The sequence below is a fragment of the Mesoplodon densirostris genome, chromosome 12 (assembly GCF_025265405.1).
Source record: "Mesoplodon densirostris isolate mMesDen1 chromosome 12, mMesDen1 primary haplotype, whole genome shotgun sequence".
NCBI lineage: Eukaryota > Metazoa > Chordata > Mammalia > Artiodactyla > Ziphiidae > Mesoplodon > Mesoplodon densirostris.
Genome location: NC_082672.1, coordinates 39099294 through 39113899, shown reverse-complemented (window position 1 = coordinate 39113899; position 14606 = coordinate 39099294). Strand labels below are relative to the sequence as shown.

General features: G+C 34.1%; 1 protein-coding gene across 1 annotated transcript in view; it reads right to left on the bottom strand.

Moving 5' to 3' along the window:
* TRDN (triadin) overlaps positions 1–14606 on the bottom strand; it is a 303903-nt gene that overhangs the window by 115568 nt on the left and 173729 nt on the right. The window contains exons 15-19 of the mRNA XM_060114534.1: positions 9081–9110; positions 8343–8360; positions 5128–5160; positions 4984–5010; positions 50–76 (exon numbers count right to left, since the gene is read on the bottom strand). Of these exons, the coding sequence (XP_059970517.1) occupies positions 50–76; positions 4984–5010; positions 5128–5160; positions 8343–8360; positions 9081–9110 (135 nt within the window). The remainder of the gene's footprint in view (positions 1–49; positions 77–4983; positions 5011–5127; positions 5161–8342; positions 8361–9080; positions 9111–14606) is intronic.

The window sequence follows — 14606 nt, the reverse complement described above, 5'->3', positions numbered from 1 at the left end:
TAAGCTGCTGAAATATGCTTTTTGTTTTCTCAAGTTTTAGTCAACATACTTGCTTTAACTTGTTTTTCACTTGGAGCTGTTAAGGACAAGAAATAATAAGATCTAAGTCAGTTACAAGTCTCCTTGGGTCTCTCTCTAAAATAGTTTTCTAAAATAGTTTTTTTTTCAAAAGAACTATATTACAACCTTGGAAACTAAAGAAAAATGTAGGTCTGAGGAAGAAAAAATACAACACTGTGCCATTTTCTTTGATAAACTTTAAATATATGCCATGAACCATAGATTTCTTCTCTGATATTCATATAACTTCTCCCAACACAGAATGCTCATTCATGACTCATTCATTTTGTTTTCCATTTTAAATTATTTAAGAATCTGATTGGTTTTATATATATGCCAAAGCAGTTTCCTTAAAGTCTACAAAATGGTATGAAAGGAAGTGAATCAATAAATTATCCAATTGTTTCCATTTTAAAAACATAGTGAATTACAGCTAAGTTGCTACACTGTAATCACACCATGAAATGAACAGATAATTATTTCAAGAAATTTAAATTATTGTATTTTGTCAAATTTAATATTGGATAATAATGTTTAGCTATTAAAACTCTTAAAACTATTCTATCAAACATTTAGAGAGGAGCTAACAATCATCCTTCTCAAACTCCTCCAAAAATTGCAGAGTAAGGAACACTCCCAAACTCATTCTATGAGGCCACTATCACCCTGATACCAAAACCAGACAAAGATACAACAAAAAAGAAAATTACAGACCAATATCACTGTGGAATATAGATGCAAAAATCCTCAAAAAAGACTAGCAAACAGAAACTAACAGCACATGAAAAGGATCATACACAAAGATCAAGTAGAATTTATCCCAGGGATGGAAGGATTCTTCAATATACACAAATAAATCAAGGTGATACACCATATTAACAAACTGAAGAATAAAAACCATATGATCATCTCAATAGATGCAGGAAAAGCTTTTGACAAAATTCAACACCCATTTATGATAAAAACTCTCCAGAAGGTGGGCATAGAAGGAACCTACCTCAACATAATAAAGGCCATATACGACAAACCCACAGCAAAGCATCATTCTCAATGGTGAAAAACTGAAAGCGTTTCCTCTAAGATCAGGAACAAGACAAGGTTGCCCACTCTCACCACTATTATTCAACATAGTTTTGGAAGTCTTAGCCATGGCAATCAGAGAAGAAAAAGAAATAAAATGAATACAAATTGGAAAAGAAGTAAAACTGTCACTGTTTGCAGATGAATTTGGTAACATTGCAGGATACAAAATTAATGCACAGAAGTCTCTTGCATTCCTATACACTAACAATGAAAGATCAGCAAGAGAAATTAAGAAAACAATCCCATTCACCATTGCAACAAAAAGAATAAAATACCTAGGAATAAACCTACCAGAGGAGGTAAAAGACCTGTACTCAGAAAACTATGACAGTGATGAAAGAAATCAAAGATGACACAAACAGATGGAGAGAATTACCATATTCTTGGATTGGAAGAATCAATATTGTGAAAATGACTATACTACCCAAAGCAACCTACAGATTCAATGCAATACCTATCAAATTACCAATGACATTTTTTATAGAACTAGAACAAAAAATCTTAAAATTTGTATGGAGACACAAAGACCCCGAATAGCCAAAGCAATCTTGAGAAAGAAAAATGGGGCTGGAGGAATCAGACTCCCTGACTTCACACTATACTACAAAGCTACAGTAATCAAGACAATATGGTACTAGCACAAAAACAGAAATATAGATCAATGGAACAGGATAGAAAGCCCAGAGATAAACCCACGCACCTATGGTCAACTAATCTATGACAAAGGAGGCAAGGATATACAATGGAGAAAAGACAGTTTCTACAATAAGTGGTGCTGGGAAAACTGTACAGCCACATGTAAAAGAATAAAAGTAGAACACTCCCTAACACCATACACAAAAATAAACTCAAAATGGATTAAAGATCTAAATGGAAGACCAGACATTATAATAAAACTCTTAGAGGAAAACACAGGAAGAACACTCTTTGACATAAATCACAACAAATCTTTTTTGACCCACCTCTTAGAGTAACGGAAATAAAAACAAAACTAGACAAATAGGACCTAATGAAACTTAAAAGCTTTTGCACAGCAAAGGAAACTATAAAGAAGACAAAAAGACAACCCTCAGAATGGTAGAAAATATTTGCAAACAAATCCGTGGACAAAAGGTTAATCTCCAAAATATATAAATAGCTCATGCAGCTCAATATTACAAAAACAACAACAACCTAATCAAAAATGGGTGGAAGACCTAAATAGACATTTCTCCAAAGAAGACATACAGATGGCCAAGAGGCATATGAAAAGTTGCTCAACATCACTAATTATTAGAGAAATGCAAATCAAAACTACAATGAGGTATCACCTCACACCAGTTAGAATAGGCATCATAAGAAAATCTATAAACAATAAATGCTGGAGGGGGTGTGGAGAAGTGGGAACTCTCTTGCACTGTTGGTGGGAATGTATATTGATACAACCACTATGGAGAACAGTACAAAGGTTCCTTAAAAAACTAAAAATAGAATTACCATATAACCTAGCAATCCCATTATTGGGCATATACCCAGAGAAAACCACAATTCAAAAAGACACATGCACACCAATGTTCATTGCAGCTCTATTTACAATAGCCAGGTCATGGAAGCAACTTAAATGCCCATCGACAGATGAATGGATAAAGAAGATGTGGTACATATATACAAAGAAGTATTACTCAACCATAAAAAGGAATGAAATTGGGTCATTTTTAGAGATGTGGATGGACCTAGAGACTGTCATATAGAGTGAAGTAAGTCAGAAAGAGAAAAGCAAATATCATATATTAACGCATATATGTGGAATCTAGAAAAATGGTACAGATGAACCAGTTTGCAAGGCAGTAATAGAGACACAGATGTAGAGAACAGACGTATAAACAGCAAGGGGGGAAAGCGCAAGGGGGCGGCGGATGGGATGAATTGGGAGATTGAGATTGACATATATACACTAATATGTATAAAATGGATAACTAATAAGAACATGCTGTATAGCACAGGGAACTCTACTTTACTTTGCTGTACAGTAGAAATGAACACAACATTGTAAAACAACTATACCACAATAAAAAATTTTTTTTAAATAAAAAAAAATTCTTAAAACTGATTAGACCCATAGTCATTCTTTATGCCTCCCCGTGTTTATACGTTTCTCTGATGTATGCTCTCTTTCAGCTTTCTGTGTATGTACATAAGTGAGAATATGTGTTATGGCCCAGTTATGGGAATGTTACCCCCAAACACATAATCTGTTCTCTGTTCTTTGTAAGGTAGACAACAACATTCATTCCTTCCCAAAGGTAAGTAATATCAATGTTAATGTGAAGTGTGAAATGTGTGACTATTTCATATTGTAAATTATTTAAAAGTCGTTCATATTTATATTTTTTAAAAAATATGATTATCCTATTTGATATTTCTCTTTTCATCCACTCAAACATTTTCAAGTTCCTAAAATGTTCCTGACATTATGATAGGCACTCTGGGATAAAGATATAAAAAACAATCTTCATATTCTAATTTCTGACTATTTAAAGTGGAAAAAAGAAAAGGTAATATGATTATAAGAGTATGTTAAGTGTTTTTATATAGAAAAGAAAATGATGCTATGGGAACTAGGTGGAGAAACTCTTAAATGGATTTGGGTTTTCTGAGGAAGTTTTACAAACCTGGAAGAAGAATAAGAAATGTGGTTTCGAGCGGAGCGGCTGGGCCCGTGGGCCATGGCCGCTGGGCCTGCGCGTCCGGAGCCTGCGCGTCCGGAGCCTGTGCTCCGCGACGGGGGAGGCCACAGCAGTGAGAGGCCCGCATACCGCAAAAAAAAAAAAAAAAAAAAAAAAAAAAAAAAAAAAAGAAATGTGGTTTCGAATCTGCAGTTTGCTGTGGTCTGTGACAGGGGTGGGAGTATAGTTGAGCTAGATTTGCATGGTTATTTACATAATATTGTAATTGCTATTTTAATGTATTGGCAATGTAAATGCTATTTCCATTTAAATATAATATGATGGGAAGGGTGACTAATGGACATTATATGAGGCTATGACTGCTTACACACACACACACACACACACACACACACACACAATCAATAAAGTTCCTTGAGCAGGAGTTGCATTTATTTTCATTTGAAACAACAAATAGGGCAAGTTAGATGCCAGAAACCTTTAAGAAAATCATTTGGTATCTACACCTACTGCATTCTTAGTTTCTGTTTGTTTGTATATGTGTTTTTTTGCTTGTCTGATTGTCAGTTCACTTTTTTCCCCTCATTCGAATGTAAATTGACTGAAGACAAAATCTACTTCTACTCTCATTGCAACTCCCCTGAGTACTCAAGATGTGTCATTAAATAACATTTTGAATAGAGAGAGAATATTTGCCTGAATTGAATATTTCATATTTCCAAAACAAAGCAATGTCAGATGCACTTATAATAGAAAGGGTTTTGTTTTTGTTTTTGTTTTTGTTTTTGTTTTCTACCCTAAACTGTAAAATAGTGCTTCTCAAACACTGCTTTGACTAATGCACTGGGGATCTTAGGAAGTTGCAGATGCTGATTCAGTTGATCTGGGGTGGGACCACAGATTCTGTATTTCTAACAACTTCTCAGGCGCTCCTAATGCTGCTGGTTCACAGAACACACATTGAGTAGCAAGAATGTAATGTACTATTTGGCCTCCATTTTCTAACATGGCATTGGTGTTAACTGTATGACAAGAACTTGGAAAAAAGACATCTCATAAGATGGAAGGGTTTCCTGCCCTTTCCAGTCATGGCCCTTACCCCCATCTGAGGGTACATCATTAATAAACTTTGGACATCAGGTAGAAAGACCCCAGCAACCCCAGTCTGACGCACCTGAATGTTCCTTCTTTGGTGACTTTGCTGTATCAAACAAGAAAAGAAAAAAATTCAACATTTTGTACCATTTGATCACATTTCATTATTCAATTGCAAGTTAATATCTTGAAATTAAGAGGATAGAGGAATTTAAAAAGTTACCTGGTTCTACATGTTTTTCTTTCTTTTCCTGTTCTGAAACATATTATTTTTGTTATTATTATTATTATTCCAATATTATGTGTCACAACTTAATTGTCCTAACACAAAGAAACATATATGCCTAGTGCTGTATTGAACCAATAATAGCTGCCATGAAAAGACTAATATCTGACGTATATTTAAAAAGAGTTTTTCCAATCTTCCTCTGTTTTCCCTCACAGAACAGCAATAAAAATTATTCTGGATATTAGAGGAATTAAATTTTTCATGGATAATAAACTAGAAAGATAAAGTAGGGTCTATAAAGGATGGAAAATTTTTTAAATTTCCTTTCTTACTAGATCAACATGAAATAAATTTGGGATAAAAAGTAAGCATAAAGGATAATTATTACAGCTGTTTTAAAATAATTCTCAGATAAGGATGAACAGATTTCCTCTGGACTTTCTCTTCTAAGGTGAAATTTTCTTATATTGAAAAGGTATTTGTTTAGCTAAGACAAAGTCTTTGCTGAGGCAGATTTAAGACGCTAAAAATAGACTAAGAATTTTCAGGGGGAAGCAAAACACACTTCCCTGTTTTTAGGACAAATGCTCCTTATAGAGTATTTTTCAGATAGTGTTCCTTTTTAAGAACCCACTTTTGCCAATGTTATATGAGATGAAGAATCATTCTGGTCTCAAAATTAAGCTGACATTTGTATTATAATAAGCACTAATTTTATATGAAGTGTAGTACTAATTTTATATGAAATGCTATTTTCTACATTTCTATTCTTACTTATTTTGCCTTGACAAGCTTGTCAAATTAATTTAAATGATTTTCAAGAAATACTTTAACATAGACACATTATTATCTGATTTTTTAAAGAAAAATAATAAAGAGATTTCTTCAGGTTTCATTTAATGAATATATTTTGGAGACTAGAAGATGTTTATGCTGAAAGAATTCTAAGAACTATATTTTAGAAACATAGAGTGTCATCGAATCTCCTATGGTTATCTCATCAGTCTCTCAAGTATACAATTTTGTTTACCACACTTGTACTTGTGAAGGTATAACGAGCAATTTATTCACTCCCAAGATAGCAGGCAGGCAATAAAACAAATAAAGTGAATGGCTTGACCAAGTGTTACAAGTCAAAGGGAAGAAGCATACGTGACTTAGCTAAAATTAAACACAGGTAAGAACATTAACAAAAACTGTCTGGAAAACATGGAGTAATTAAATGCATTGCTTAATTTATTGCTGAACTGAACCACCAATTATCAAAACATTTCTAAGAAATTTGTAAAGTAATAACAATCAAAAAAAAATACTGGAAGTAGCTTTGGGTATGCATCAAACTCAATTACCAACTATCTGTGAGATTTCAAAGTTAAAGTAAGGATCTTCCAATCATATCAGAAAGTAATTGTATAAACAGAAAAATACCTGTGCTAATTTGGGATGATGTGCAAGAAAAGGCTGTCAAGTCCATTTATTATATGGGATAATTCAAGAGGTAATTATTGAATTATCTTAAATACAAATTAATTCATGCTTATATCTACAGGGACTGCCAAATCATACTTATAATTGATTATTTTATTTTATTTTTTATTTGGAAAAAATTATAGCTCACTAGAGTTAGCAAAAATATATACAGGAAGGTCCCATGAACTCTTCTCCCTGTTTTTCTACCATAATTTGTTTTAGACTGCAAAAAAAAACAAAACAAAAAAACAACCAACTTTTAAGTTGTAGTAACTAGAAAAGAAAAAGCAAAATAAGAATATGGGGTTGGAGATGTATTGAATAAAGCAATCTTAAAGTAAAAACAACAACAACTGAATCCAGCAAATTCAAAGATGTGACAATAACAACAAAAGCAAGTCCAGATGATAAACTAGAGCAAATAAGTTAATTTGAAAAGAATTAGTAGTTGTTTAGAGGAAAATTCTTTTTCTTGTCCTTATTACTGCCCAAGTCAATCCACAGAACTTCCCAAGGAGGGAAGCTGTTCGAATGTTAAATGAATGCCTGGGAAGGCATGTTTATTTATTAAATATATCAATACTCTGAAGATTGTCAAGGAGCTGCAGTGTGTCTGTGGGAAATTTTAAATCATATAGACTGTAGTAAAGCAAGGGCCTTAAGGTTACATATATATTATTTAAATACCATTTTTCAAATCTCCAGTTGTCCTCCATTTCCCTGCTGGTGCAATGGTTTATAGAGTGGTTTCTGTATCAGTGTGCCAGTGCCCATCAGCAGCTGTGCACACACATAAATCTGGGATCGAAATATCACATAGTTCTCTATAGACAGATTGCTCCCCTTGGCTGAGTTGTAGTATAACTTCATGATTCTCTCCGTAAGACATTTTAGAGCACTTTTATGACATAAAAGGTCTCAATGTCCTGACCTTTGCAGGACCAAAACGCATGTAAATCTTTTTTTTAAACTGGTATATATTTTAAAACATGTTTTTAATTTCACTAGGATTTTTTAAAGCTCTGCATACCTGGAAATGGAATGATTATTAATGGCTAATTGAATAAGGTTAAGTTGATATTTTTTGTTTCTGTTTGTTTTTCTTCAGAGAAGAGTATACATTTGCAAAAGACACAACCTCAAAGCATCAAGCTTTACTGAATTGTTAGCAAGCAAGCTTTAATAATGTGTTATAGCAACAGTGGATGCTGCCTAAGTTATGCATCCCAAGCAATGCAGTTTCACAGAGCTCATAGTGCTTGTAGGGAAAAAGGACATTGTTATGGACAAAATGTCATATATCATGTGAACATGCCAAAATATTTATGGATTACAAGAACAAAGAAAACAGAAAAGAGATTGTAAAACTAACCTGAAAAAGAACTTCTGTTCTATATTCTAGCTACAGAACTAACCAGAATACAGAGACTAAATTTCCACTAACATAATACAGTTTTGGTTAATGGAATGAAGTTATATTTTTTGGTTAAGACTGTGAATAATGTTATTAGACGATTGCATGAATTTGAAAAAGGACTCTAAGAAAGAGTGTCATGCTTTTCAGTCCACTCTGACCACCCCCTTCCCAGGTTGTATATTCTTTCATTCTGACCAAAAAAATAGAGTTCACATGCATAAAACATAGAAAAGGGAGATTCAAAACCACAAGTCTAGGTATTTCAGCAGGCCAATAGTAGCAGTAAATAGAAAAAATATATAATTTGCATGCCTTTCCTTACTTTTTCCCTTGGGTAGTTCTGTTGAAAGAAATATAAACAGAAAGCCATTGCTCATGAAAGTTTCAAAGATAAATTATACTCCCTCAACACATTGATTAGACTGTAATGTTTCCTACGCCTTCCCCCATTCTCTCCCCTTAAATTTCTCAGTGTTGCTCAGAGTTATTGCTGATTATCATAGGTGTTTCCATAAGTTAATTGTAAAACATTATTTGACAATGAACCTAGGATTATACTGTTTAACTATTTAAAATGATTTATATCTTGTAGTTTCTTAAATGTATGTGAAAACATAAACACCCTGTACACATAAACCCTTATGAACAAATACAAAAGACACAGGTATACTTGCCACATGATTTATGAATTTACTCATGACTTAAAGGAACTACTCAGTTCCATCGATGCTGGTATATCCAAGATTAATTAAATTTATGCTTTTTAGCAAAGTAAATGCTTGTTACTGAACATCGTTCAATTTCTTGTCCAGCAAACATTTCTTTGAAAATAATTACTGTGAAAGGTAAACATAGGCAGTATTTATTTTTATTACTGCCAAATATTTCTCATAGCGTTATTGTCTGGAAAGATTTGACTCTCTCTCTTTTTCTTTCTTTCTCAATATTTCTCTCTTTTTTATCCCATATTTAGTTTTTTCTTTTGTGTGACTCCTTTAAAAAGGAATGCTGCTTGGGGGTTCATTAAATATAAGACATAAAAAAGAAATATTCCCAATACCTTCTGCAGTTGTTCTTGTTTTCTTGGAATCTGAAAATACAAATATAAATTACTGACAAAGCAGATAAGAAAAATCAACAACTGAGAAGCTCACAACAAAATGTCCATACACTCTGAAATCATTTTCAATGAAATGGATTGATTGCATGTTGTATTTTTAGAATATGGGGCTTAAAGCTAAATTATTCTATTTTTGAGAGGAGGAGTATTAGATTAAGGCAAGAAGTGAGAAACTTTTGATGTATAAATTATAGAAAAAATACAAAGGAAAATATCCACATCTAATTTTCATAGAAATTACATTGTGTCTATAGCAGCTAATGACCTTTTAATAAAATGTCAAACTGGGCAGATATACTGTCTGTTTCTATAGAGATGGGTTGGAATCCATGAAGTTAGTTGGCAATTTCTTCATTTGTTCAATCTATAGCAATCCTGGTGAAATGTCTCCTTGAATAATTGATGCATTTCCAGTACAAACAATAACTTATTCATATTGTAATGAAAAAGAAACAGGTGATGATGGCTCATGGGTTACTGATGAACATATAATTTATTTAGTAATTGCTATGTAGTAACACGCATTCAGTGGTCAAAAGCCATCTATTCAATTTTTAGTCTTTTGGGTGTTCAGTCTATATCTGAGAAATTTATTATTTCCAGTATTTTTATACCATGAAACTCTCTATTCCTATCACTTGAAATTAAAAACAAGTGTTTTTTTAACTTGTTTATTTTAGAATGGAGGCATCTTAAATTTTTGCTTAGAATATTTCATTCTGTATATTCTGTTTTCTTTCTTTTACCTCTTCTGTAACTTAGTTTTGAAATTATCTGAATATTACTGAAATTAGAATCAAAATAATGAACTATAAATTTATACTTGCAAAAGATAAACTGTTCTCTGGCTGACAATTATATGGCTTAGAACCTAGAGCAATAGATATTCACTAACAATTTGGAAGTTAATGAATCTGTGTGCCTTATAGTGATGTAGATGGATCATGATTATAGTTCCACAATGAAGTAATGGACCTAAAATGTTTGAAGATGACAGTGAGTAGGAGACTGTTCACAAAAGACAGTTAGATGGTCAACTGAATTGTTTTATGAGAAAATGATAATCAGTAACAGGAATAGTGTGGTGAAAGTAATAACCTACTTCCACAGAAGTAGAAGCTGAAAACACATTTTAGGAGAGCAACTTGGGAAAAAAAATCTAGAAAGTCATTAAAATGGGCATACTTTTTGACACAGTAGTTCAACTTCTAGATTTCCAAGGAGAAACATGCAAAATTGTCATAAGAAAATCTTATAGGAAGATGCTTTGTTTGTGACATTGTTTTATACCTCTAAATAAGGGGAATATTAACCAGTACCCTCCATACAGTAGGGGAACTGTTCATAGGATTCACAGTATATCCACATAATAGAAAAACATAGTCATTAAAATGATGTTTTGCAATGTCTTCTTTCTGAATTTCTATTTTTTTCTGTAATTGGGTTATGTTTCACGTTTAAGAGAAAAACAAACCTTATTTTTAAAAATAATATATCCTTGAAATGGAACACTTATTTATTGAGTAAACATTTATTAAACACTATTGTGTCCAGCATGGCTTAGTGAAAAGAATTTTTGACTAAATTTTTCTTAATACCTGCCACCTCACCCCAAAAACCCAATCTTTTTCTTGCTATTCATTTTCTCATCAGGAACTATAATGAAGTGGACCAAATTCATGATCTAAAACAAATGTGCTTTGCAAGCAATTTCTCATTTGTTTCCTTGATGAGTAATTATCCTAATTAGGTAAGCAGGTAATTCAAATAGTAGAAAAATATTATATAAAACAATTCCATATAAGAATGTGATAAATGTCATCTATCATCTTACTCATATGTCTAGCTATTTATTAATAACATACAGTGGCCACTCTTTTGGAAATACAGATTCTCCTACCACAACAGATGAAAGTATGAAGTGGATAGTTCAATGGCTAGCACGACTTATCAATTAGTTTGGCTGCAGTATACTGGGATAGGATTTCTGCCTGTCCAAGAGGTTCTGTGATCCTTGTTGAGCAATCTTTTGAGCCCAGAGTACAGCCAATATGCAAAACACAGAAATATTATGGTGGGCACCTACAGTTGAAATACAACTGAGGTAACGATTGGGAGGAATGTTTGAACAGACAGAGGCTAAAATGTGGCATATTAGGACAAGATTATTTCCAGCCACCCCTATTTTTCAACTAGATGCTGGCATGGGGTAGAGGCAAAAAGCTTAATACAATATATGTAAGTCTGGAATGACTGTTGTTTTTAATCGTTTTTCTTTTCCCTGATAATAAGAATTGATAAATATTGTATTAGATATCCATTGTTCTGTAATAAAAGAATAAAAATAATATGAAGTCCAGGGTCAGGTAAAGTACATCACTTACTGAGATAAAGAAAAGTATTTCACGAAGTAGAAATGTAAAAAAATAAGTCATGATCTAATCAAGCAGGTCTTTAAAGTTCAATATATTTGCTGTAAGAACTGGGAACTGTAGTGAAATGTACTTAAAATGTCATCATAATTTCACATCTTTTGGTTAGGAGTCAACAGAGCAGCAGACTTACACAAGTAAATACCTAAGCAACCAAAAAATATAATGCTTAAAATTGAAAGATCACATACTGACCCTAAAGAGCTATTAGTCCCAGCACTTAATACTCATGTTATTAAACTTCATTATGCGTTCCCAGCACTCTGCTGAAATGGCTTAAAAATATTACAAAGGCTTGCTTGGTGAATATACCTCCCTAAAGGCCATCTGCCCAATAATCTGAACAACAGTCTTCTATTAAGAACATCTAGACCCAGAGCAGCTGATTGAAAAGCAGTGATGTGTTTGCAATCTGTTCAATTCATCACTCACTCAACTTTAGCAATGTATCAAGTATGGTCTATTATGCTCATGAATGATGCCAGAGGAAAATGAAATACCAATCCATATTGAAGGGAAAAATTAACTCTCTGATAGTCTAATAAATCAGGTAATGAAGTATGCCGTGTGTGTGTGTGTGTGTGTCACTTGCCAATTGGCATCCTTATTCAATTACAATAACAGAAACTTTGCATTGTTTTTCAGCATGATTCCTCTTCAGATCTCTATGATGAAGCCCTAGAATTTAGGACTAATTCTCACATGCATTCAACTCTACTTGGACTTGCCCTAGTTACAGTAAATAATAAATCTCATCTGGCTAGTTCTCAATGGAGCTGTATCCTTCAGAAGATAACCTGTGTTGAAAAACCCACAGGCTTGAGGACTTCCTTGGTGGTACAGTGGTTAAGAATCCACCTACCAATGCAGGGGACATGTATTCAATCGCTGGTCCAGGAAGATGCCACATGCCACAGAGCAACTAAGCCCATGCACCACAACTACTGAGCCTGAGCTCTAGAGCCCGCGAGCCACAACTACTGAAGGCCACGTGCCTAGAGCCCGTGCTCCGCAACAAGAGAAGCCACCGCAATGAGAAACCCATGCACGGCAATGAAGAGTAGGCCCTGCTCAGCACAACTAGAGAAAACGCAGGTGCAGGAATGAAGACCCAAGGCAGCCAAATATAAATAAAATAAATAAGTTTATAAAAAAAAAAACCCACAGGCTTTCCAACCCCTAGAATTTCATCAACGAAGCTGAGGTTAGTTGAATGAGATCTACCTAGATCTGCTAGTGTAACTCAAGTAGCAGCTAATGATCATATACACTTAAGATAAAATTGTTAGTAATTGACTATAAATTCCCAGACCTAAAAAGCTCACTATAATACAACTCCCAATTTGAAAAAAAAATCGTTTCTTGCCTGGGATATGAAAATTTGAGTTCCTACTCTTACTTCTTGTGGCTATAATATTTATCTTAAGAGTCCTAGATATTACTGATTCATTCACAAAATAAATATTTGTTGAGCAATGTACAAACTAAGGAAATGTGTTAGTTCCTGTAGGGGATAAAAGTGAATTAGACATGGTCCCTTTAGTCAAAAGTCTTAAAGTCAAGTAGAATAGAAGGAAAATGATGCAAGTAATATGAAGTACAAGGGGCATGAAATAAACAATACTAAGGAAGTACACAAATATTCTGAAGGGAGATTATAAATGAAAGAGAAAAAATATTTAATTGGGAGGGTCAGAGAGACATCCTAGAACAGTGGTCCCCAACCTTTTTGGCACCAGGGACGGGTTTCGTGGAAGACAATTTTTCCACGGACGAAGTGGGTGGGGGATGGCTCAGGCGTTAATGAAAGTAATGGGGAGTGGTGGGGAGCAATGGGAAGTGGCAGATGAAGCTTTGCTCACTCGCCTACCGCTCACCTCCTGCTGTGCAGCCTGGTTCCCCGGGGCGTTGGGGACCCTTGTCCTAGAGGGAAGAGAATTTATCTTGAGCCCTAAGAACACTGAGTATTCATAGAAGGAAAAGAAAGGGTAAGATCTATTATGATAATAACAGGGACAATGGCTAGACAGCACATTGTATATGTAAAATTGAAAGTGACTTAGTATGGATGAAATACATAATATATAAAGGAAGAAACTGGGTGGGAGAGTTCCACCAGGTTCCACCACGGTGCCCTGGTGGCTTTGCACTAGCCATATATGCCATTCAGGCAAAGATCTGAACCAGAGCTAATTCTGAATCTGGCAGGATGTCTTGTGATCCTTCAAGAACGTAAGGGGATGGGAGGCTTATGAGGATTTTCTATGAGGTCATCTTCCACATGTCTCTCTGTCTCTCCTGGAGGTTGTCATGAGACAACTTCTCATTGCCTCCTGGGTTCTCCTGCCTAGAGCCCTTTGAGAACAGACCTGCAGACCACTGGCTGTAGTCCAGATTTGAGTCCTCAGCAAAAAGGTGTCCCTAACTTATGTTGAATTATCTGGTGTGTTGAATTTTTGGTGTGTGGGACAAGGACAATCAAGAGCTGGCACCTTTAGATACCCTTGCTTTTGCTGGCCATGAAAGTAATAAATTGTCTTAATCTGAAAAGAGATCATTGTATTTCTACTGGTGGAATTTGTCAGTCCTTGGCTTTGCCTTTGCCTTGATATGTGCTTGATAGGAGGTCAGGAAACACTCTGTGGGGACTTAAATTACAGGTTAAGGCTTGTAGACTATGTTCTGTGGTCAGTGTGGTGCTACTGACTATTTTAAATAGGTAATGACATAAAGTGTTTCATGAAGTCAGTTCAGTATTTTGGAAGAAAATATTTAGGGAAAGCATTACAGGTAGAATGATTATTTAGGTCAGAGATACTCAAACTTTTTTATCTCAGGACTCCTTTAAAAATCTTAACAATTGTAAAGGACTCCAAATAGCTTTTATTTATGTAGGTTCTATCTACGACATTTATAATTTTTAAAAAATAAAGCTGATAATATTTTAAATATATAAATATATATTTATTAATTACAAAATTTAAAACCTGTTACCTGTTACCATAAATATACTTTTTATGACAAATATATTTTC